The 20948-nt window shown below is 49.1% G+C and overlaps 3 protein-coding genes across 13 annotated transcripts in view; 1 reads left to right on the top strand and 2 right to left on the bottom strand.

The window, feature by feature from the left end:
• Positions 1–164: 164 nt before the first annotated feature.
• POLR3K (RNA polymerase III subunit K) lies at positions 165–3381 on the bottom strand. Its single transcript, XM_005306137.4, has 3 exons — positions 3271–3381; positions 2855–2942; positions 165–292 (listed from the first exon to the last, which is right to left on the bottom strand). The coding sequence occupies exons 1-3, from the start codon at positions 3379–3381 to the stop codon at positions 165–167; spliced, it is 327 nt and encodes a 108-aa protein (XP_005306194.1).
• On the top strand, positions 3267–13111 carry SNRNP25 (small nuclear ribonucleoprotein U11/U12 subunit 25). 2 transcript variants are annotated; one of them, XM_005306136.5, is made up of 6 exons: positions 3267–3606; positions 4236–4326; positions 5749–5854; positions 6342–6416; positions 8346–8408; positions 12383–13111. In XM_005306136.5, the coding sequence occupies exons 1-5, from the start codon at positions 3490–3492 to the stop codon at positions 8398–8400; spliced, it is 444 nt and encodes a 147-aa protein (XP_005306193.1). In that variant the 5' UTR covers positions 3267–3489; the 3' UTR covers positions 8401–8408; positions 12383–13111. The 2 variants fall into 2 exon arrangements, with proteins under 2 accessions (XP_005306193.1, XP_065415974.1); XM_065559902.1 differs by lacking the exon at positions 12383–13111 and adding an exon at positions 11054–11278 and having other exon boundaries at positions 3401–3606.
• Positions 13112–14692: 1581 nt separating this feature from the next.
• Positions 14693–20948, bottom strand: part of RHBDF1 (rhomboid 5 homolog 1) — a 97133-nt gene continuing 90877 nt past the window's right edge. For 9 of the 10 annotated variants that reach the window (XM_005306147.5, XM_042861566.2, XM_005306138.5 and 6 more), the window contains 5 exons: positions 20155–20249; positions 19764–19839; positions 17689–17789; positions 17199–17352; positions 14693–15457 (listed from right to left, as the gene is read on the bottom strand). In XM_005306147.5, coding sequence (XP_005306204.2) covers positions 15038–15457; positions 17199–17352; positions 17689–17789; positions 19764–19839; positions 20155–20249 — 846 coding nt within the window. In that variant the 3' untranslated portion in view covers positions 14693–15037. Of the gene's footprint in view, positions 15458–17198; positions 17479–17688; positions 17790–19763; positions 19840–20154; positions 20250–20948 lie in introns of all 10 variants that reach the window. The other variant, XR_010591158.1, reaches the window with a different exon arrangement.

Genomic DNA, 20948 nt, shown 5'->3' with positions numbered 1-20948 from the left:
CGGTGAAAGCCTGCACTAGCAGCAGCCGGTGTTAATTTAACATCATGCAACAGCTGGAACCAGGGACACTTATTTCCATGTTACCATCTTTCATACAACCAAGCCGGGGAATTTTCAAACAAACAGCAAAAACGATACTGAAGAAATTAAATCTGAAGCAAAAATTAGTCCCTCCACCTGTGGCCACACTGGGCATTACAACACTTATAGAAGGTGGTCATGGGCTCATCAGCTGATCTGGTCTGAATCTGCATGAAGTAGGCACGAGGATGCTCACACTTGGGACACGGCTCTGCAAAAGAAACCAGAAGAACTACAGTGAGTACAGATCCCAGGGCTAGCAAAGCACTTCTTCGTTCTGCCAGGGGAGCTCACTTCTAGAGCTGCTCTATCTGAAGGGCTAGAATTCAGCCTTCCACAATCTATTCAAGAGCTATTTCAAAATGTCCAGTGGCTCACTTTTTACATGATGGGAGAACTTAAGAGGGCCTTCAGGGGTAGATCAGTAACTCTGGCCACTGTCCTTGAGAACACTCCCTAATCCCAACAGATTTAACATGTTTAGGACTACCTGGTTTCTAAGATATGGGGGGCACTATACATACAAAATGATGGGGTCTAAATTAGCTGTTACTACTCAAGAAAGAGATCTTGGAGTCATTGTGGATAGTTCTCTGAAATCATCCACTCAATGTGCAGAGGCAGTCAAAAAAGCAAACAGAACATTAGGAACCATTAGGAAAGGGATAGACACTAAGACAAAATATAATACCACTATATAAATCCATGGTACACCCACACCTTGAATACAGTGTGCAATTTTGGAAAAACTGGAAAAGAATAACTAAGAGGGGATATGATAAAGATCTAGAAAATCATTACTGATGAGGAGAAAGTGAATAAGGAAGTGTTATTTACTCCTTCTCATAACCAGGGCCAATCAGAAGGGGAGGGGGGGCAGGAGGGCCATTTGGCCTGGACCTCAAGCTCAAAGGGGACCTCAAATTTAGACACTTGTTAATTTTTTTGGCATTTGATAAGTTTCACAATTTGTTTTTATGCGCATCCCTATCAGACCAAAATGTGACACATACTCTCATCTTAGAGCTGCAAATTTAAGTAAGTAAGAGATGGGATTTGGTAAAAGACATCTTTTTTTGTTAACTGATATAGATTTGTCATATTAAAAGTTAAAAATATTCATAAATATTAATATATCGGTTCTGATGGCACAAGATTAGACCGTGATGACCGTGTCCTCTCAGATCAGCTGATTATATAAACAAACCACTACTAGTGGCTGGTGCTGGATCAAGAGCATGTTGAAAGGTATAGAATTGTTACATTTTAGTGTCTTTATAGTTTTACATCTAGTTGACTAAGGAATTATTAATGTGTGAGAATTCCTCATTATTATCTTCATACGGTAGCTAAAAGAGGTGACTGGTTGGTTGGTTGAGCCCTAGCTTGGTAGCTTGGCCATCATCATAGGCTTTCGTAGTCTATAGGCCCAGATTCAAGGTGAACATTCGTGAGGACAATCTTGTACAGTGAGTTTTGTGAGGATGCAAGTTTGAAATTTTTGGACATTATCCCTCTGTCTGTATCCGTGTCTGTGTTTACTATATATATGTCATCCCTTTGTCTTCAGTTCAGCCTGTTATATTATATCTTGCGTGCTTGAGTTTTGATTCAGTGATGAGGATAATAACCTGACTGTTTCATTTTGTGTTCTTACTTGGTATTCCTTCATTTTAAGTCTTTTCACCATTTGTGTACATGTTTACAGTAGAAGATTTCAAGCGTAGACAAGCTACTTATTTACAGCAGAACATTTCAAATATGGTTGGCTACATGTTTCAGCTCAGTGGTTTGAGCATTGGCCTGCTAAATCCGGGGTTGTGAGCTCAATCCTTGGGAGGCCATTTAGGGATCTGGGGCAAAAATCTGTCAGAGATGGTACTTGGTCCTGTTGTGAAGGCAGGTGACTAGACTCAAGGACCTTTCAAGGTCCCTTCCAGTTCTATGAGATAGGTATATCTCCATATAATAAAACAGCTATGAAAGACATTTTGTAGTTAGCTTGCATTGTATTTTTTACATTGTGATTTACTTTTTTCTAGAGTCCTTGTTCCTCCTTTCCACCTTTTTCTCCACTTTTGCCTGACTCATTTTCGTAATTTGTATATCATCTGTGAGCTCCCTCTGAAACTCTTTTTTTGGTGCCTTATTTTGTTTTCATGTGTCGTCATATTTATTATGGCTAGGGGCCTCAAAACCTGGAAGTGTCCCACGCCTCTCTGGACCTCTGAAAGGGCCTGCTCATAACACAAGAACTAGGGGTCACCCAATGAAATTAATAGGCAGCAGGTTGAAAACAAAAAGGAGTGTTTCTTCACATAACACACAGTCAACCTGTGGAACTCATACTAGGGCATGTTGTGAAGGTCAAAACTATAAGGGGTTTCAAAAAAGAGTTAGGTTCATGGAGGACAGATCCATCAATAGCTATTTGGCAAGATGGGCAGGGACACAACCCCATTCTCTGAATGGCTCTAGCCTCTGACGGCCAGAAGCTGGGACTGGATGACAGGGGATGGATCACTTGATAACTGCCCTGTTCTGTTCATGCCCTCTGAAGCACCTGGCATTGGCCACCATCAGGATCCTGGGCTAGATGGACTGTTCTTGTACTGGAGGGAAGCTGGGAGCCAGCTTGCCAGCAGCCGTTCCCTGACTCAGCTTGTCCCTCATGCTCTGGCTCGGCTTCCCGCCATGCCAGGAGCGCCCAATGTCCCCAGCAGTGGGGGAGCCAACCAGGCATCATCAGCCAAGCCCCAAGGGCGATGCTCACCTGCCGTGGAGTCCACGTTCTCCCACGCCGCAGCGCCACCCAGCACGTCATCCACCTCCTTCAGCTTCGGGTACTTCCGGCTGCTCACCTGTGGGGCACACAGGCCGTGAGGCTCCAGCCAGCCCCAACCCAGTTTTCACCCAGGCAGCCTGGGTGGGACGTATCTCTGTCCATGGCATGAGCCCCGCCCACAACGGCCCCGCCCCGCAACGACTAACTCCGCCCCCAGCTGACCCCTCAGGCTTGGCCCCGCCCCGCAGCGACCAGCGCCGCCCCGCCCCCAGGCTCTGATTGGTTGCTCTGCCCCAGGAGCCGGGCTTTAGGGACTGGCAGTCCCCGCCCACCGAAGCACAGGCCTCGCCAGGGGAGGCAGCAGCAGCAGCAGCACGGGGCGCTGCCACCAGCAGGGGGGTTACCTTGCGCGTGACGTTGCGCACGTAGGGACACGTGGTGCAGGCGAAGCGGTGGCATCTCGCGCCTTCTTCAGCCACCAGCACGTTCCCGCAAGCCGGGCAGAACAGCAGCATTTCCGTTTCCGGGTTACGTCGCAGCCCGCCTCTTCTTTTCTCCGGGTCACGGGAAGCCCCGCCCGCGCTCAGGCCCCGCCCTCCTGGCGAGCCGCGCGCGGCGGGCTGATGGCGGAGCCGGGCCCCGAGGAGGAGGAGCTGGCGCACGCCGAAGTGCTCGAGCTGTTCCAGGAGGGGCTGGCCCGCCTCGTGCAGGACCCGCTGCTCTGCGACCTCCCCGTGCAGGTGCCGCTCGTCTCCCGCGCGGAGCCCCGTCGTCCTAGCAGCGCCCAGCCGCGCTCTCATCGGCATTGTGCCGCGTCACTGTACTGACACCCCCCCCTCCCACACACACCCCGCTCTGGGGCGAGCCGGACAGAAGCTGGGGGGCGTGTCCCGAGCCCACGTGACTGCCGGGGTCAGGGCCCTGGAGAATGGGGGTGGTTGGGTGCGGGTTGTGGGGTGCGCAGGGCCCTAGAAATTCGGCGGCGGGGGGTGCAGAGCCCTGCAGAATGGGTGGTTTGGTGTAGGGCGGGGCAGGGCGGGGCAGGGCGCTGGAGGAGCTTGGGGGTGCAGGTACGTTCAGGGCATGGGCAGTCATGGGGGGGCAGAGCCCTCGAGAAAGGGAGTGGGTGGGGGAGAAAAAGCCCGAGAGAAATGGGGGTGAGGGGGCAGGGCTGTGGAGGTGCTAGGGGTGTGGATTGGGGGCAGGGTATGGGGGGGCAGAGCCCTGGGGTGGGGAGGAGGCGGGCAAGAGGGCAGAGCTCCATGGCTGCAGGTATCAGACGCTTTGACTCACACCACTCAGAGTGCTAACAGGGCTGTGTGGAGCAAGGTACACCTGGTGGTTCATCTGTCTTTAACTTTCTGGACAGGTTACCGTGGAGGAAATCAATTCTCAGATTGCACTGGAGTATGGCCAAGCTATGACTGTGCGGGTGTGCAAGGCGGATGAAGAAGTTATGCGTAAGTCCCTGACATGCTTTTCACCCCACCCACGGCACCCTATGCTGACTGTCGGGGTTGTGTTAGGAGTCTCTCTGGGTAGGTCTACACTGCAATAAAAAGTTCACAGCACTGAGTCTGAGTCCAGGTCAGTTGCCTCTGGCTTGCATGGCTCAGGCTGTGGGGCTAAAAATTGCAGCATAGATGTTCAGGCTCAAACTGGAGCATGGGCTCTGAGACCCACCCTTCTTGTGTGAGGGTGCCTCCACAGATGCCCGTGCTATGGGTCTTTTATTGCAGAGTAGACATATCTAAGATCACACTGATGGCCTGCCACAAATCACTGGCCAGATCTTTGACCTAAAGTGAAGGGAGGAGCTACAAGCCAGGAGAAGTGGGTCTGCTCCCATGTATTTGCATGTATGCATGACATGTATTTGTCATGTTAAATGGCACACATGCAGGGACCGTGCTGAATCATCTCCCTTGAAAATCTCAGGCACATCTTAGAGCTCTGGAGCATTGGTCAGTCAGAAGCTGGAGCGGGGGGAGCGTGGTAGATCTAGCTGGGGTAGTTGCTCGCAGTTAAGTGGCACTGGGCATGTGTGCAGCCTCCTACTGAAGCCAGGCTGAGGTGGGGTTGGATCTGGGGAGGACACTGAGACCAAGGTTCAGTTCCCATATCTTCTTTTGCCACTTGATCTAGTGCCTACCCCACCACTTAGCTCACTGTGAGGTGACCTTCCCTAGCCAGTGTAGGGGTGGCATTGATGGGCTCTGGGGAGGAATTCCGTGCTTGGTGAAAGAAGGCTGTCTGCAGGGGCTGGGTTTTGAATGGGATCAGAAGGTTGAGGAGGAGTTCTAGGAAATTCAATCCAGAACACTTAAGTATTGAGCCAGCTAGTAAGCCAATGCAGCGGGTGCTGTGTCTGAGGTTGGGCAAACCCTGCCACATGGCACCCTACCATGGTGATATTGTGAAGGGTGCTAGATTAGTAAACTCCTTGTCATGCAGGGCTCTGAATACTGCCAGCAGGGTATCAGAGTGCTGTAGCTTAGTGCCTTCTCACCAGGCCCATGCAGCCCAAACCATCTTCTGAGTCCAACGCACAGGGGCCTAAAATGCTGTGATGCAATAAAGTAAAAAACTCCTGTGTGATACAGCCAGGCAGACTCATCCCTACCTCACTTCTCACCAGCTGCCAAGCTGGCTTTGTATCATCCAGTTCCCAGCTCTGTGCAGTTGTGGCACAGGCTTTTGGATTGGAGCATTAAGGAAAGCCAGTCCTAGTGTTGCTCTTTATTCTCCACAAATCGCACAAAGCAACTCCACTTAAAGTGCAGCTTCCAACAGGTGGAGGCGGGGTCTAGGAGCTGGAGCTCTGCCTCCCTTCGGACTGCATCTCTGGGGCTATTGCCAGGTGACAGTCTTTTCCCTTTTAGCTGTAGTAGTGGTACAGAATGCCAGTGTCCTGGACCTGAAGAAAGCCATCCAGCGATATGTTCAGCTGAAGCAGGAGCGGGAAGGGGGCATACAGCACATTAGCTGGTGAGTTGGGGGCTCCCCAGGGGAAAGAGGGTGCTATGGGCAATCTGATGCACCTTGACACTACCATTTCTCCTACAACAAGAGGAGTGTAAAGCAGCCACCCACACAATCATGTTCATTTTCTTTTGTCTCTGAGGCGCGTAAATCCTGGCCTTCATTTGTGTAATCAACCCAAGAGACATAACTGCAGGTGGAGTCCCTTGTAAAGCACATGTGGGGCACTAAGAGCCTGAAGGCCCTAGCTGCTCAGTCACTCCACTCTGGACTGACCTGTGATAGCTGGGAACAGAGTGGTGGAAGGGCAGGCCACATACAGAGCAGGATTTCACTCCTTTCATATTTCGGGTACCTCAGGGAGCAGCACTTGCGCTCACTGAGTCATGTTCATTGCTGTCCCCTCTGTGCTGTCATCCTTATTCTCTGATCCTTTGTGGGTTGCTGCTGTTCCTGCTGCCCTCTGTTAAGTTACAGAATTTTGACTTTACAGGACCTACGTATGGAGAACGTATCACTTAACCTTTGCTGGAGAGAAAATGACAGATGACAAAAAGAAGCTGCGAGAGTAAGTAGCAGGATTTTTCTATCTTCACTGAGCTTGTTGGGACTAGAAAGAGGCCTGGCTTGACCGAAGTTGTCAGATTGCATGTCTGTAAAACGTTTATGCGTGCAGGGGCTGGTCTTGTCCCTTTGATTCTGGTTAGATTTTCCAATAGAAAGCTTGAGAAGTGTGACTGCATTGCCTCATGGAGTGCTCCCAGGGTTGGTGTCGTGAGTGAACTAGCTGCACGTCTCTCCCTGACCTGGGGTCAGGCACGTGTTTTCTCCCTGGGGGAATCTGTGACCAGTGAGATTGACCAACAGCCTCCTTAAAACAATGTTTTTAGCTAACCACTGCAACAAAGCAATGAGAGAAAGGGAGATTTTCTAACAATAAACAGCCAACACACGTACTGAGTCTCATCTAGTCTTATGATTTTCTATATGCTCCGTTAGACAGGCTTTCCTCTTCAGTTACAGGAACAAAACGGAAGCCACTTCTATTCCTCTAGCCGGCCCAGAACCTCCTGTGTCTTTGGGTTTCCCATTTGGGTTCCCTCTTGTTCAGACTATTCCCACAAAAGCGGGCTAGAACCATTAAGGCTACTTCTCTGGCTTGGTCTCTTAATGAACCTCAGTGGAAGTGATTTGGTGACTATTAATAAGGGGTTCTCTTAGAAAGCCCTCTCTCCATAGGTTGGTCAGCTCCGCTATGCAGGGTGAAAGATCCTGCCCCACTTACGATACACCACTGACAGATCTAGATCCAACATTTATAATTATTATTAAAGGACCCCCCCCCACCGTCTCAGTCCCTGTTTCTCATTCTCTGGGCTGTCCTCATAGTGTGTGTAACAATACAATATGTTGACTTGATGTTTCGAAGTCAGCAAACCTTGAAGTTCAACAGAGCAGCCATGAGTCCTTTCTCCTGGTGAAAAAGCTATTTCCCTGATTCGCAGTTACCGAGAGTAGGTTCTGCATTTCCCAGGCTATTGCTGTTTCCAGAGCACCAACCACAGGTATGCAGGGTGCTTCCCAGATAAATATGACACACACTCTGCCCTGAGGGGCCTCAGTTTAAATTAGCCTGACAACACCATAGATGCCAACAGACCAAGGGAAAAAGAGGCAGGGGGGTTATTTTTCCTCAGGGAGCAGTGTGCATGTGTGGTGGTGATGGGGCTGGGAGGGCAGAAATTAGCTGGGACCAGGGGTAAGTCAGTCTCTTTTTCTGTTGTGATTTAACGGGCAGTGAGGCATCCAGGATAAGATGAGGACAGGGAGCAGAGCAAGGACAGAACCCTGGGATGGGGGAGGGAGCCGTGCCACTGGTTGAGAGGCTGAAGGGAGAGGTAGGATGGGAGTTATGATAACACAGGAAGAGGGAGTGAAGAGTAGAAGGCAGCAAGCATACCAAGGATGAGAGTGGAAAACAGACTCTGGCCCTGCTCAGTGGTATGTCACTGGGGATCTAAGTAAAGAAGTTTACAAACCATCCCAGCTCTACACACACTCAGTAACATGAGGAGAAGGGAGCAGCGCCAGCACCTGCTGCATTCTCTAGCTATTACACACACTCTGGCACTGGGCACACTGGAGCCAATCAGATTGGACAAAGAAAATTGGCAACCTCCGTGCACAGACTGAAGGGAAAAGGCTTGTCTCCTACTGTGTACAGATTGGTGGGGGTAAGAAATGCCTTCGCTACAAAAAAAACAATCCTCCAGCCCCCTCCCCACCAACACTGCTATGCATGCATGATTCTCCCACTGGGGACAGGATGAGAGAGAATGAGGTGCATGTGATAGATGTTAGTCACGTGTCCTGCCAATAACACGGTGGCCGTGTCTCTCCTTTAAAGCATGGACGCTGCCAGGTGAGGAGGAGTGTGTGGGCTGGGGGCATATAAAGGTTTGTTCCTGGGCATATAACAGCATAACTCTCTATGCAGGTACGGCATCAGAAATCGCGATGAGGTCTGCTTTATAAAGAAGCTTCGAAAGTGACCTGTAAGGTATGTTCTAAAGCTTCCTGCACACATTCTGTAAGCCTATATCTTCATTAATCCAGGACCATAGTGCTTGTGCTCATGGAGGCCAGCGCTGCAACTCTCAGCTCCTGGAGTGCTCAGAGTTGTTGCTGTATCCCAATCACATTCAGCCGCTTGGCTTGTCCTACTACATTTCCAGGTCTCAGTCACATAGGCTGGAGTGAGACCAAGTGGGCAGACATGCTTCATTGTTAGGCACTGCAGCTGTTACTGATATCAATGGGATTAGTTACCTCCCCCCAGTAGTATTTTACAGCTAATAAATACTGTTCTCTGAAGTAGCACTTTAATTTATAGTTAATGTTTAATTCAGTGCTTATATAAACCACATAGCAAGAACACAACTAAATCAATCTACATGTTGAAAGCAGTGGAAACAACTGGTTCAGGTATTTAATAAATCACCCACTGTCAATGGAGTTCATGCATTTGGTTAATGTTGATATAGTTAAAAAAATTCTTGACACATTTCCCAGATATCTTTAATTCTGAGCCACAAGATTATAGTAGAACAGCAGTTCTAGTTCAGTTAAGGTCAAGAGTCACCTACTGTTTAAAACACACTTAAATATTCTAAAATCCACAGGGCAACTTGAATTGTTAGAAATTTCTGTGCCTCATGGAGACGGGTGCATTCAGGGTAGGGTTAGTGGTCCAAATTTGGGGTCATTTGAGGAAAGGATCTCCTCCCTAAATATCAGCTGTTTACAAAAATCATCTGTTTTTTTTTTTTTTTTTTTTTTTGCCCATACTCGGGGCTCAGACTTGCTTCTTTATAAAGCAGACCTCATCCTGATTTTTGATGCCGTACTTGGAGAGAATTATGCTGTTATATGCCCAGGAACAAGCACTTTTATATCACCCAAACTGGCGTTGCTCCCCCGGTTGTATCCCCTACCCATTTGGGGAATCAGTATTGAAAAACTTACTGAGTAAAGTACGCTACTCCAGCATGGGTTGGCCGAAAGAGTAAAATGCGTAAGGGCAGCAATTCTAGGGCTCTGCTGAAACCAGAGAGTTTGCAGGCAGAGTGTTGTGATAGTAACTGGGTGGCTCAAAGGGTCATGCTGTGGAAATTGAACCTGAGCTGCACCCATGTACTGAGAGTGAGCCCTTCCCTTGGCAGCTGTCAGAGAATGCATGTTGTACACACTAGTTGCTCTCTACCTGCATTCTGCAGGGATCCTTTTGAAAGTTTGGCCCTGAGACCAAAATTTCTGGTTGAAGAGCAATATTGTCAAGTGCTCTAAAATCCACATGCGGCCTCGGTTTTAGTTTAGAAGTATTGTCAAGGAAATTAGTGTTAATTAAACACAGGGCAGATGAAAGACTCTAGTAAGCAATAAGGATAATGAAATCCTGATGCAGGCCTCACCACCCTTTTCCTGTACAATGGGACTGAGTGTGATCAAAGAAAAGCAAGTGGCTGGGCCATTTAGTCAAGGGAATCCTGATACACTGCCCACCTAACATGAGCTGCTTCTAACACTTTCAGATTCTTAAAACTTTTGGGAGGCAGAGACAGGAGGGTGGGAGTAGTGAGAGAGGATGGGAGGTGGTGTCAGAGCAGTGCCAGAAAGTTTGGGGGGGGGGGTTCAAGCTGGGCACTCTGTCCTTTTGCCTACCTTTGATTGTTAGGGCTGTGCTCTGGCATAGCTACTGAGGGGCCAGCCCACCACTGGACAGCAGCCTTTAGAAGTGTCAGGACCCATCCCAAATGCTATTTTTGAAAACCCAGTTTGATGGTTAGAGCTTGGATGAAAAACTGGGATTCCAAAGATGTAATTATACTAATTTTTCCTATGATCCCTCCATGAACAAGGGATTGTCCTCAGAGACCTTTGCTTTCTGGGTTCACAGAAGCACTGACAGAATCATAAGGGAGACAATTTAGGCACCTTCGAAATTCTTCAGTCAACCAGAACTAATGGAGGCAACCGGGGCAGAGGCTGACTCTTTCAGACCTTGAAACCAAAGTCTGAACAGATCCAAAGGTCTAGCCTCAAGGGCTTCCTTAAGCAGAGGACGTTGCACAAATCCGTACTTGTGGGCGCTGGGAGTGAAGGTCTGACAGATCAGATACCAAAAAGCAAGTGGCCTTCTCCCAGACACTTCAGGTACAGTAACTCCTCACTTGAAGTCGTCCTGGTTAATGTTGTTCAATTAGAGAACATGCTCGTTTAAAGTTGTGCACTGTTCCCTTATAACTCTGTTTGGCAGCTGCCTGATTTGTCCACTGCTTGCAGAAAGAGCAGTCCATTGGAGCTAGCTGGTGGGGGCTTGGAACCAGGATAGATGGGCAGCCCCACTATCAGCTCCCCAAAATTCCTTGTGCAGCAGACTATCAATTGCTGGCAGTTCAGCTGTCCCTCCCCGTCCCTCCCCCCGCCATGTGCTGCTCCTGCCCTCTGCCTTGGAGCTGCTCCTGGGGGTCTCCTGCTTGCTGGGGGGGGGCAGACTGTCAGGGTGTCCCCCTCTCCCCTGCCCCCCACTTACCCCATCTCCATAGAGAAGGGGGTGGGGGGGACAGAGGGAGCTTGCTCACAGCAGCTGCTCTCAACTTGCTGATCAACTTAAAAGGAGGCAATGCACATCTCTCTCTCCCACAGGGGGTCTGCCATGCTGTCTCCCCGCCCTCCATTTGTTCTGCCTTGTAGAGTGTGAGGCTACTTTAACAACATGTTAACCCTTGAGGGCTCAGCAGAGTACTAGTTCATCATTTAGCAGTAAGCCATTCCCTGGGAAATATCCCACTTTCTGATTCCACCACCTCAACCAAGCTTCACAATCATTATTGCTGTGTACAGTATTAAATTGTTTGTTTAAAACTTATACTCTGTGTGGTGTGTGTGTGTATATGTGTGTGTTTGTTTATGTTTATGTTTATATATATATATATATATATATATATATATATATATTAAAAAAATAGTCTCTTGTCTGGTGAAAAAAATTTCCCTGGAACCTAAACCCCACCCCCCATTTACATTAATTCTTATGGGGAAATTGGATTCACTTAACATCATTTCACTTAGTCACATTTTCAGGAACATAACTACAATGTTAAGCAAAGAGTTACTGTACTGTACATGGGTGTTTGATACTGGGAATACTGCTCGGCAGCAAGCACATCTTTTAAACCCCAGCTTCCTTTACTTTTTCGGTTCCACCATACCCTGGAACCAGAGAGACACCCTCACTACTCACTATGAGGGAACACTGATTTTTTGGGAGGAAACAAGACTCCAGCTCTGAGACGACCAGAGTTCACGTCTGTCCAGGCACGCAAGTGGAAGGAACTGAGGTGGGGAGGGCATTCCACCTCCTTCAGTACCTCGGGGAGACTGAGAGGCAGTGGTGTTAGTAAAGGCACACAAGGTGGCATAGTACCCGTAAGTGGGAATATGCAGTGTCACTTGTAGAACTAAATGTTCTGTAAGGGCACAGTGCACTGCTGGGCAACCATAAATCTTCATTAACATAGTTAAAATGCTTTGACAGTATGAGTATTTTCAACAATGTAACAAGGGTACGGTGTGTGCTTACTAAACAATTCCAGTGTCTGGCTGGCATTTAAACTAGGGTGGCCAAAAGTGTCAGTCTTGGTTGATTAAAGTTAGGCACCTAAATCCATATTCCTGCATCTAATAAAGTGAACTGGTTTTCCAAATGCCAAAGGAAGCAGCAGCATTGCACCACCAGGCTGCTCATCTAGGTGCCTAACTTTAGTTACCAAGTTACAAAAATTTGTTTTGGTTTAAATGCCAAGCTCCTAGTAATGGATGTAGGAAACATTGTGCCTGATACCCTAGAACAATCAAGCATCCTGTAACTATAAATAAAACACAGCAACATACACCACTCTGAGTGTGCCCAGCTGGCCTGTGGAAATTGTGGAGGCAGTAGCACTATCTTAATTTCTAACTCTTTGATTACAGCTCCAGGCACAGCATTCCCTCTGCCTGAAAAGGACTAACTCAAGGCTGTTACTGCAGCAGAACTAGCCTGCAGATTCAGCATCTTTCCAGAAGAGAAACTTGTGGCATTTCAAAGAAGAGCAAATGCAGGAGGCAATGAAAATTCTCTTATAGGTTAGTGTTTGAATGTGGTGTTTGCTTTTGCTGTGCCCTGGCTATGAAGGACAAATGGTGCATTTTGATGCTTTTCAGAGCCCTCTGAAGTTCTGTCTGCCGGAACTTGATGCCACCATGGGCACAACCACAAATAAAGGACTAAGCCTAATAATTTACACAGCTGTCTTGACCGGACTTTGGTCATGAGGAAACAGACAGTGAAGCAGTCCACACCACAGAGAGGCGGTATTGATCTTGAGCTACTGCTAGCTTAAAAAATGAATATGGTGAAAGCGTAGAGCATTGCCTCTAAGAAGCCATAAATAGTGGCATGAGGCCTTGAGCCCAGAAGATAGGAATCAGACCAACAGCAGCTAGAGAGCACACATGTAGTCAGAGGACTGGCCTGTATGAAAAACCAAGGCATTTGTTGCGTTTGTGCTTGCTCCCTTAGTGAGATAGGCAGGATGTGATGGTCTCGAAACAAGGAACTGGCATCTATAAAACAAGATGAGGCAGCAGCTCCATGTTGCAGAATGGCAGCCTATGTGTGTTTTTAAATAAATTTAATAAAGATGGTGTGATGGGTTTGAAGGAGGAGTAGAAGGTGTATAGGATCAGGACCTATACTGGTCAATATTCATCCTGTTCCTACAGCAACTGAATCACTACCCCATCAACTATGAGAATTTAAACATTTTGGAAGAATTCTCTGTGAAGGTTCCCACCCAGCTGTGCCACCTTGCTAGAAAACCTCTGAAGTCCAGGATATCTATGGTAGCATTCTCTGAAGTGCTTCCAATTCCACACGCAGGGGCTCAATGTGCAGATGAGACCATAGTGTAGGGAGGAGGGTTTTAGATTTATTAGGAACTGGGGAATCTTTTGGGAAAGGAGGAGCCTATACAAGAAGGATGGGCTCCAATGAAACCACAATGGAACCAGACTGCTGGTATGTAAAATTAAAAAGGTTGTAGAGGAGTTGTTAAACTAAGGGCTGGGGGGATAGCCAACAGGTTCAGAGAGAGACATCCCTTAGGGGAGGAACAGGGATGCTCTATAGCAGTGGCCCCCAAACTTATCAGGATCATACCCCCTCTTACCTCTGTTTCCCCTGAGCTGGGGGGGTGGAGCCCTGGGCACAGGGCCAGCAGCTGGATGCCACTCCCCATAGGGGTTGGCCTGAACCCCAGCTGTCATCCCCCCTCCCCCCCAAACAGTCATTCAAGCCCCACAGTTTGAGGACCTTTACTAGGCTATGGAGCAAAGAGGAGAGGACAGACGTTCATAAGATACAGATAGGAACTAGAGAGAAACAAAAAGAAGAACAGGAGTACTTGTGGCACCTTAGAGACTAACAAATTTATTGGAGCATAAGCTTTCGTGGACTACAGCCCACTTCTTCGGATGCATATATGCATCCGAAGAAGTGGGCTGTAGTCCACGAAAGCTTATACTCTAATAAATTTGTTAGTCTCTAAGGTGCCACAAGTACTCCTGTTCTTCTTTTTGCGGATACAGACTAACACGGCTGCTACTCTGAAACCTGTCATTATGCTAGAGAGAAACAGGACATTAAAAGAGCTTTAGGACTGAATAGGTCCCTTTTTAATCAGTTGTGCCAACCTAACAAAAAAATAGAAATGCCCAGGGCTAGTGATGGGACAGGCTCTGAGTTACCACAGAGAATTCTTTCTCAAGTGTCTGGCTGGTGGGTCTTGCCCACATGCTCAGTGTCTAACTGATCACCATATTTGGGGTCAGATTGGCAGAAATCCTGGGTTTTGTACTGCAGGCAAGTCAATACAGGGCAATTAAGGTGAAGGGAGCAAACAGACATGGTTCACCATGAGTACGGGTGAGTCTAGCAACAAGCAGCTGATGATGACACTGATTTCACATAAAGAGCCATCACCAGGTGGGGCATGTAAGGCTTGTCCTACTGTCACAAAGGCTCAAGGTTTAGCCTACAAAATGGTGAGCCTGTAAACTGCCATAGAGAATTCATTATGGCAACTACTACAAAACAGTAAAGTCGAATCGTCCTGCTGGGACTGTGAAACCCTAAGACATGGAACCTAATGTTGCAGCCCGAGGGAAAGGATGTGGCCAGTAGGTGCCTGAGATTGCTTTATCCTAAGCACATTCAAACAAATGTAGCCATAGACTGTGCAGAATAGTTAACAGTAGCTAAAACGCTACCTTTCCATTTAATCACCACCTTAGCAGTAGTAAACAAATCTGGTTAAAAATGTAGTATTAAAGTACTGTAATAAAAATATGGCAGCAGAAAAGGTTCAATAAATTGAACAAGGCACAATTGTTCTGTTTTCAGAAAATGTGCAGATCTTCTGAGATAAGGCAAAATAGGTCTGCCAAGTGCTGACAAAACAGTTTAAATTAACCATGGTCAGGGTTAGATGTGTCACAGGATGAGAAGTTTTGTCCATGTGGAACTGGCCCAGCAGCTGCAAAGACAATCCAACTCCAGGACCTGCTCGAGAAGCCAGTCTTCGCCTTTCAATGAAGCTGTGCGTCTAGATCATATTTCTCACAGAACTTGTCTGTGAATGGAATACATGTGAGGAACTCACACCATTCACACTTGATCGGATAGAAATAGAACAGAATCACCAGTCCTGAGAAGAGTCCAATGAAGATGAGCTGGAACACTATAATCTGGCATCGCTTCCGATATAAATCGAATTTCCCAAAGCTAATGTAGGGCAGGAAGGCAAAGGACAAGAAGAGGCCACTGATGAATCCCGAAATGTGGGCAAAGTTATCAATCCAAGGCAGGAGGCCAAAGGCAAAAAGGAAGAGCACCACTGCCAACAGCTTGAAGAAGGCCCTCCATGGCCGTGCCAAGATCTGCCAGCTCTGGAAAAGTTCCACAAAGAGACAGGCCAGGATTCCAAACTGGGATCCTGCAGGGCCCACCTGCAGGAGAAGGATGACACAGGTTACAGTGAGACAGACCAAACCAACCCTGCTATTGATTGCTCCTGCCGGGTCTCAGCTTCACAGAGGTCTCTCTCTTGCTACCAGCCACTGGAATGCTCCATGTCACTGACACTGAGGAGCTGCCTCATTCTGAGTCAACAGCTACCAGGGGAGCCATTTTCTACTTTGGGTGGGGTGGGGTGGGGTGGGGGGAAGAAGTATCTGCATCAGGCCTTCTGCCAGTTTGAGTCAGCCCTCGCTCTTGTATGGTAGCATTCAAGCAACAAGCATGCTATACAGCCCAAGCTAGATACCAGTATCCAGTGGTGAGGAATAGAAGGTATCCTCTAGGCCAGTGATACTCAGGCCTCCGTGGTTCAGGAGCCAAATTAGCTATCAGCATTACCCAAAAGAGCCACAGTAGTGTGAATTCATTGTTTCATTTATTATAGTGCTATATATTCTCACAGCAGAATGACTGACCAAGTATATTATTATCAACTACAGTTCGTTAACATAGTAAAACATCCTGATTGTGTGATTTTAATTATTAACCAATCTAAGTTATTAACCAGTGTTTTAATGTCATGTGCTGCAAAGAGCCCCAGGAAACACATTAAAGAACCACTTACTGCTTGCGAGCCTCAGTCTGAGTATCACTGTTCTAGGCTCTACCATTCTTCTAAAATGCATCAGGACATCAGCTGGGAGCATGATATGACTTCAGCTGCTGGATACAGGATGGGAGCAGGGAGGCAGGGGTGGAGGAAGGTGTGGGTGTAATGTTTTATGTGCTTCTCCTGCCATGACAGGCTGTTTTAGTTGTTTGCCCCTTTTTCCTTGCCATGAGAACACTCAAAGCCTTTTAAGATCAGGGCCTACCCATAGCCAGCAGCCTAAAGGCAGTGACCATTTGTGGAAGAGTGCAGGCATATTGCTCCTACCTGCAGTACAAACATGCTCAAGCTCATTTTCAGGGGTAAAGAGAGGGCCATGCCTAGCTGGGTAGTTCTGGAGACAGAGCCCCTAGGTGGTGGCAGCAGCAACTCCCATTGCTGGGATTCTGTTTAAGGCCAGTTCTACAATACAGACCCATATCAGTCTAACTACATCGCTCAAGGATATGAAAAATCCACACCCCTGAGGGACCTAGTTATACCGACCAAACCCCCAGCGTAGACAGTACTATGTCACCGGGAGATTCTCCCATCAACAAAGCTACTGCCTCTCGGGGAGATGGAGAAGCTCTCCCATCAGCATAGGAGCGTCTTCACTCAAGCGCTACAGCGGTGGTGCAACGGCTCTTGGACATTAGCTATGGAGCTCTCAGTCTCAGGTCTGTCAGGGGCCTGGGCCCCTGCACTAAGCTAACTCAAGATGGGCTCCTTATCATGCTGGGCATCTCACTGCCTCCTCAGGACTGTGGGCAGGGCCCGGCCTCACTCCTGTTTCTTGGGGCCATGTCCTGAAAGGGCGAGACACTCAGAGGGTCGGTCACTGGTCAATAGTGCTGCCCTCTGCCTCACAGGCCAAGGAGATGCAGAGATGGCCCATGACAAAAGTGGCAGTGGAGGCTGAAGCGCCAGGAGCTGTCATCCCGCTCCTCATCCAAGTGGTGTCCACAAAGGAGGAGCTGGACCAATCTGGGGTCCCCAGTCTGGGCTGTGCCAGGGCTGGGTGATGTAGAATTCAGTGCTCTCAGCAGGTAACTGGGCCTGCTCGCCTGCCAGAGACCTACCTCCGCTCTGTAGGGCAAGAATATTGCACTGGCCAGGTTCCCAGTGATGCCACTGAGCAGATAGATGATGGAGATGCGATGCCAGCCTGCCAGTTTTTCCAGGTCTCGCAGGATGGTCATCTGGAAACAGACTGAAACCAGGCAGTGCAGGATCCTACCAAATCAGGAGAACACCAGAGCTGAGGCAGCAGCTACTAAAGTCCTGCGCAGTCCTGCTCTGTAATCCCTGCCCTCTGGCCTGCCTCCTGCATGCACTTCAGTCCATGGCCCCAGCGAGCACCTGGGCCAAGGACATGAAATATTTGTAACTTATTTGAGGTGCAGAGGATACTGGCCCCCTGCTGAGCACTGCCTGTAACACAACCAAGCAGGGATAACCACTCCCCAACCCCTGCAGGAAACCAATGAGTACCATACCCAGACACCGACACCTCCCCCCCCTCCCCCATGACAGTGTCAGACTCTGGTTTGTTTTTGCAGTGAGACTTACCCAGCGTGGAGGAAGAGGGAGAGCCACAGGCGGTAGAACTGGTCAGGAATCTCTGGGTTTAGGAAGGGCAGGAGGCCACAGACATCATCCATGCAGTGCACCTAACAGAGAGCAAGGTCAGCTGGAAGCCCCGAGGGTCTATGGGGAGGCAGTCACACTAACCACGCTGCTGGCAGTGATGGTGGTTGCTGGGAGACGTACTGCTCTCTACTCCAGCCATGACATTGCTCTGCCAGGGGCTGAGGCCTCCAGATGGGCATGGTCAGGGCTGGGGGAAGCATAAGGCCATAAACACCTCAGTTTCATAGACTGCAAGGCCAGATGGGCCCACTGTGATCATCTAGTCTGACCCCCTGTATGACAAAGGCCAGAGAAGTGCCCCAGAATCATTCCTAGAGCAGATCTGTTAGAGAAACATGCCCTCCACCATGACCCCATAATAAGTTGTTCCAATTACTCTCACTGTTAAAAATGTACACCTTATTTCCAGTCTGAATTTGTCTAGCTTCAGCTTCCAGCCAATGGATCATGTTAGACCTTTTTTCGCTAGATTGAAGAGCCCGTTGTTAAACATTTGTTCCCCATGTAGGCACTTACAGATTGTAATAACTCCTTGAGACCATCACTATAAGGCAGGTTTTCTAATCCTTTAATCATTCTCATGGCTCTTATCTGAACCCTAATTTATCAACATCCTTCTTGAACTATGGACACCAGAACTGGACGCAGTATTCCAGCAGTGGTTGCAACAGTGCCAAATACAGAGGTCAAATAACCTCTGGTCCTACTCAAGAGTCCCTTGTTTATGCATCCAAGAACTGCATTAACACTTGTGTCTGGGATGACTCACCTGCCTAGATCTCTAGAGAACTGAGCAAGGTTCATGAGCATGTCCTAGCCAGTCCCATCTTCATGTGCATCTACACTTGCTTACACAGCTGCTGGGACTCCCAGTCCCCACATGGCCAGCAAGAGGAAATGTATTCCAGGGCTGTGATGCTGTACTCCAGCAGGGGCCAGAGCATGGGCCTGTATTGGACTTTACAGGGATTTGACACCCACCTCATTGTGAATAGGTAGAGTCATACCCGATCACCATGCACACAGTGCCCATGGGGTACCTCTCCCCAGAAGCACTATTACTCAGTTCCTCAAGTGACCTGAGAGGCATAGCAAAACAGGCACCAAAACACAAAGCCTACAGGGCTCAAACATTCTCTTCACCCTCCATGTTACCTAGCGACCCATAATAGCCAGCTTGCAGGCTGGAGGCTGAAACCTGGCTAGAATGCAGGCTGGAATATGCTGCCCCCTCCTGCCACACAAAGATATTGCTCTGCCTGTCTCATTGTAATGTGCCTAGTGCCACAGAATCTAGGCACCTCTGCACCGGTATCACATGGATTGGTCCAGGGAAGCCAGTGTAGCTGTGTGACTGCACCCTACAGGAAGATATGCATCTTCCCCCTGCTCACATGGGACAGGGGGAGCCCACTCACCTGACTTCCTGTCAGTGTGGGAGCCTCCGTATGGGTATTGGTGCTCTGTGCACCTGCCCTAAGTTACTCCCTGCAACTCTCCAGTTACCCTCCTCCCCACCACTCGCACAGAGCGGGGAAGTCACATTCTCCTCACTTCATGGAGAGGAAGCAAAAAGATCACACAGCACATCATGAGCAGAACTAGAACCAGGATTCTGGTACCTCGCTTTTACCCCCTCACACTCATTCCTGAATCTCCCCCAGCGCTGGGGGGCTGCCTGCAGCACAAATCCTGCATTGGTCTCCAGAGAGGGAAGAGCATTGCCTTCTCTAACCTATCTGTGGCTCAGAGCCAGGCCTGCCCACCTTCCCCCCATTTGAATAAAGGCAGGAGAGCTCTGTGGGCAGTGCAGCCTCACATGGAGCCCGCTGTGGGGAACAGCAGGGGGCTCCCAAGCTAAGGGAAGGAAAGCTGCAAAATCTTGCCCAAATCTCGCCAAGCCACTTGGAGGAGACAGGGGAGAGGGAAAGAGAAGAGTGAGGGGAGGGAGGAGTGAGTGGTCATGAGAACCTGCCCTGCAGCCTTGGCCGTACCTGGGAGCAGAGCGTTGCCTCCTCATGGAAATAGCCCCGCATGAAATCACAATACTCTCGGGATGTTATTTCACACCTGGGGGGGAAAAGAGCAAGATTCATTTGTGCTGTTAGGAGCACCTGCTGCCCTCTTGGAGCCAGCCTTGCTCTGCAGGCCTCAGACCCCCATATACCCTAGCTCTCTAGATGCACAAGCCTGAGTTGGTTCCATTTCTGTCCGATTTCCCTTTCAAAGTAGTGTCCTGGGCCGCGCGTAGCCAGGAGACTACCCTCTGCGGAGAAGAACAAGCCCCCTGTGCCCACATGCAAATCACACAAAGTCTCTGCAAATGCACCGTGTGCCTCATTCTATTTGCAGCCCTCTGCGGAAGGGCAGATGGGTTCCCATTACCTTCCTTTGGTCCCGATACAGCAGGGCCTGCCTGTGATCACGCAGTCCATGTGAAGGTGGTTGGTATAATTCCCGGCGCTGTTTTTGGTGCAGATCTGGATAACAACAACAAATGGAATAAGATGGATGTAGGAACCTTTCTGCCGTCTGCCATGTGGGGAGGGTGCTGTGGCCATTCTCTGAGCCACCTGTGACCAGGTCCTGGGAGGAGCTGGGGCTGGTGCTGTGGCCACGTTCTACCTCCATCTGTGATTTGGCAGAGGAGCGGTTAATGGGGATGCACCCGAGTTTGCAACAGAACAACCTGATCATACATAGCTTTTTAGCTGCCAGTTGGGTTGCCCAGCCAGCCCCCTCCCCAAGATGGGCTCCTAGCAGCCCATGCAGGCTCCTCCCAGTTACAACAGTTCCCTTGGCTTCTGACTGGGAGAAGCAGCCTTAACAGTCAGCCCTCAGGAGAGGGCTCAGCAGGCTGGCCTAGCGTGGTGAACGCAGGCCTGTCTCCTGGCCTGGCGGCTTTTCCCCTCCCAAATACCAAAGTCAGGTCAAAGATTCAAAATCTCAGCTACCCTAGTGGTAGCTGTGGGCCAAGTCAGCCCCCAGAGCAGGCTGGGCCCCACACTGCCCTTGCCCAACTCTTCCCTTTCTGAGTCTCCCAGCTCTGCAGGAGGAAGCATCTTCTGGGGCTGCCCCTGATCTTTCACCCTCCCCCTGCACACAGCACTGATTTCTGTCTGGGGGCCTGGAATTCCCACTGACTGGTCAGTAGAGGATGTGCAAAGCATCTCTATGGT

Source organism: Chrysemys picta, chromosome 10, assembly GCF_011386835.1.
Source record: "Chrysemys picta bellii isolate R12L10 chromosome 10, ASM1138683v2, whole genome shotgun sequence".
Lineage (NCBI taxonomy): Eukaryota > Metazoa > Chordata > Testudines > Emydidae > Chrysemys > Chrysemys picta.
The sequence above is the reverse complement of the archived record's forward strand: the minus strand, read 5'-3'. Positions and strand labels throughout refer to the sequence as shown.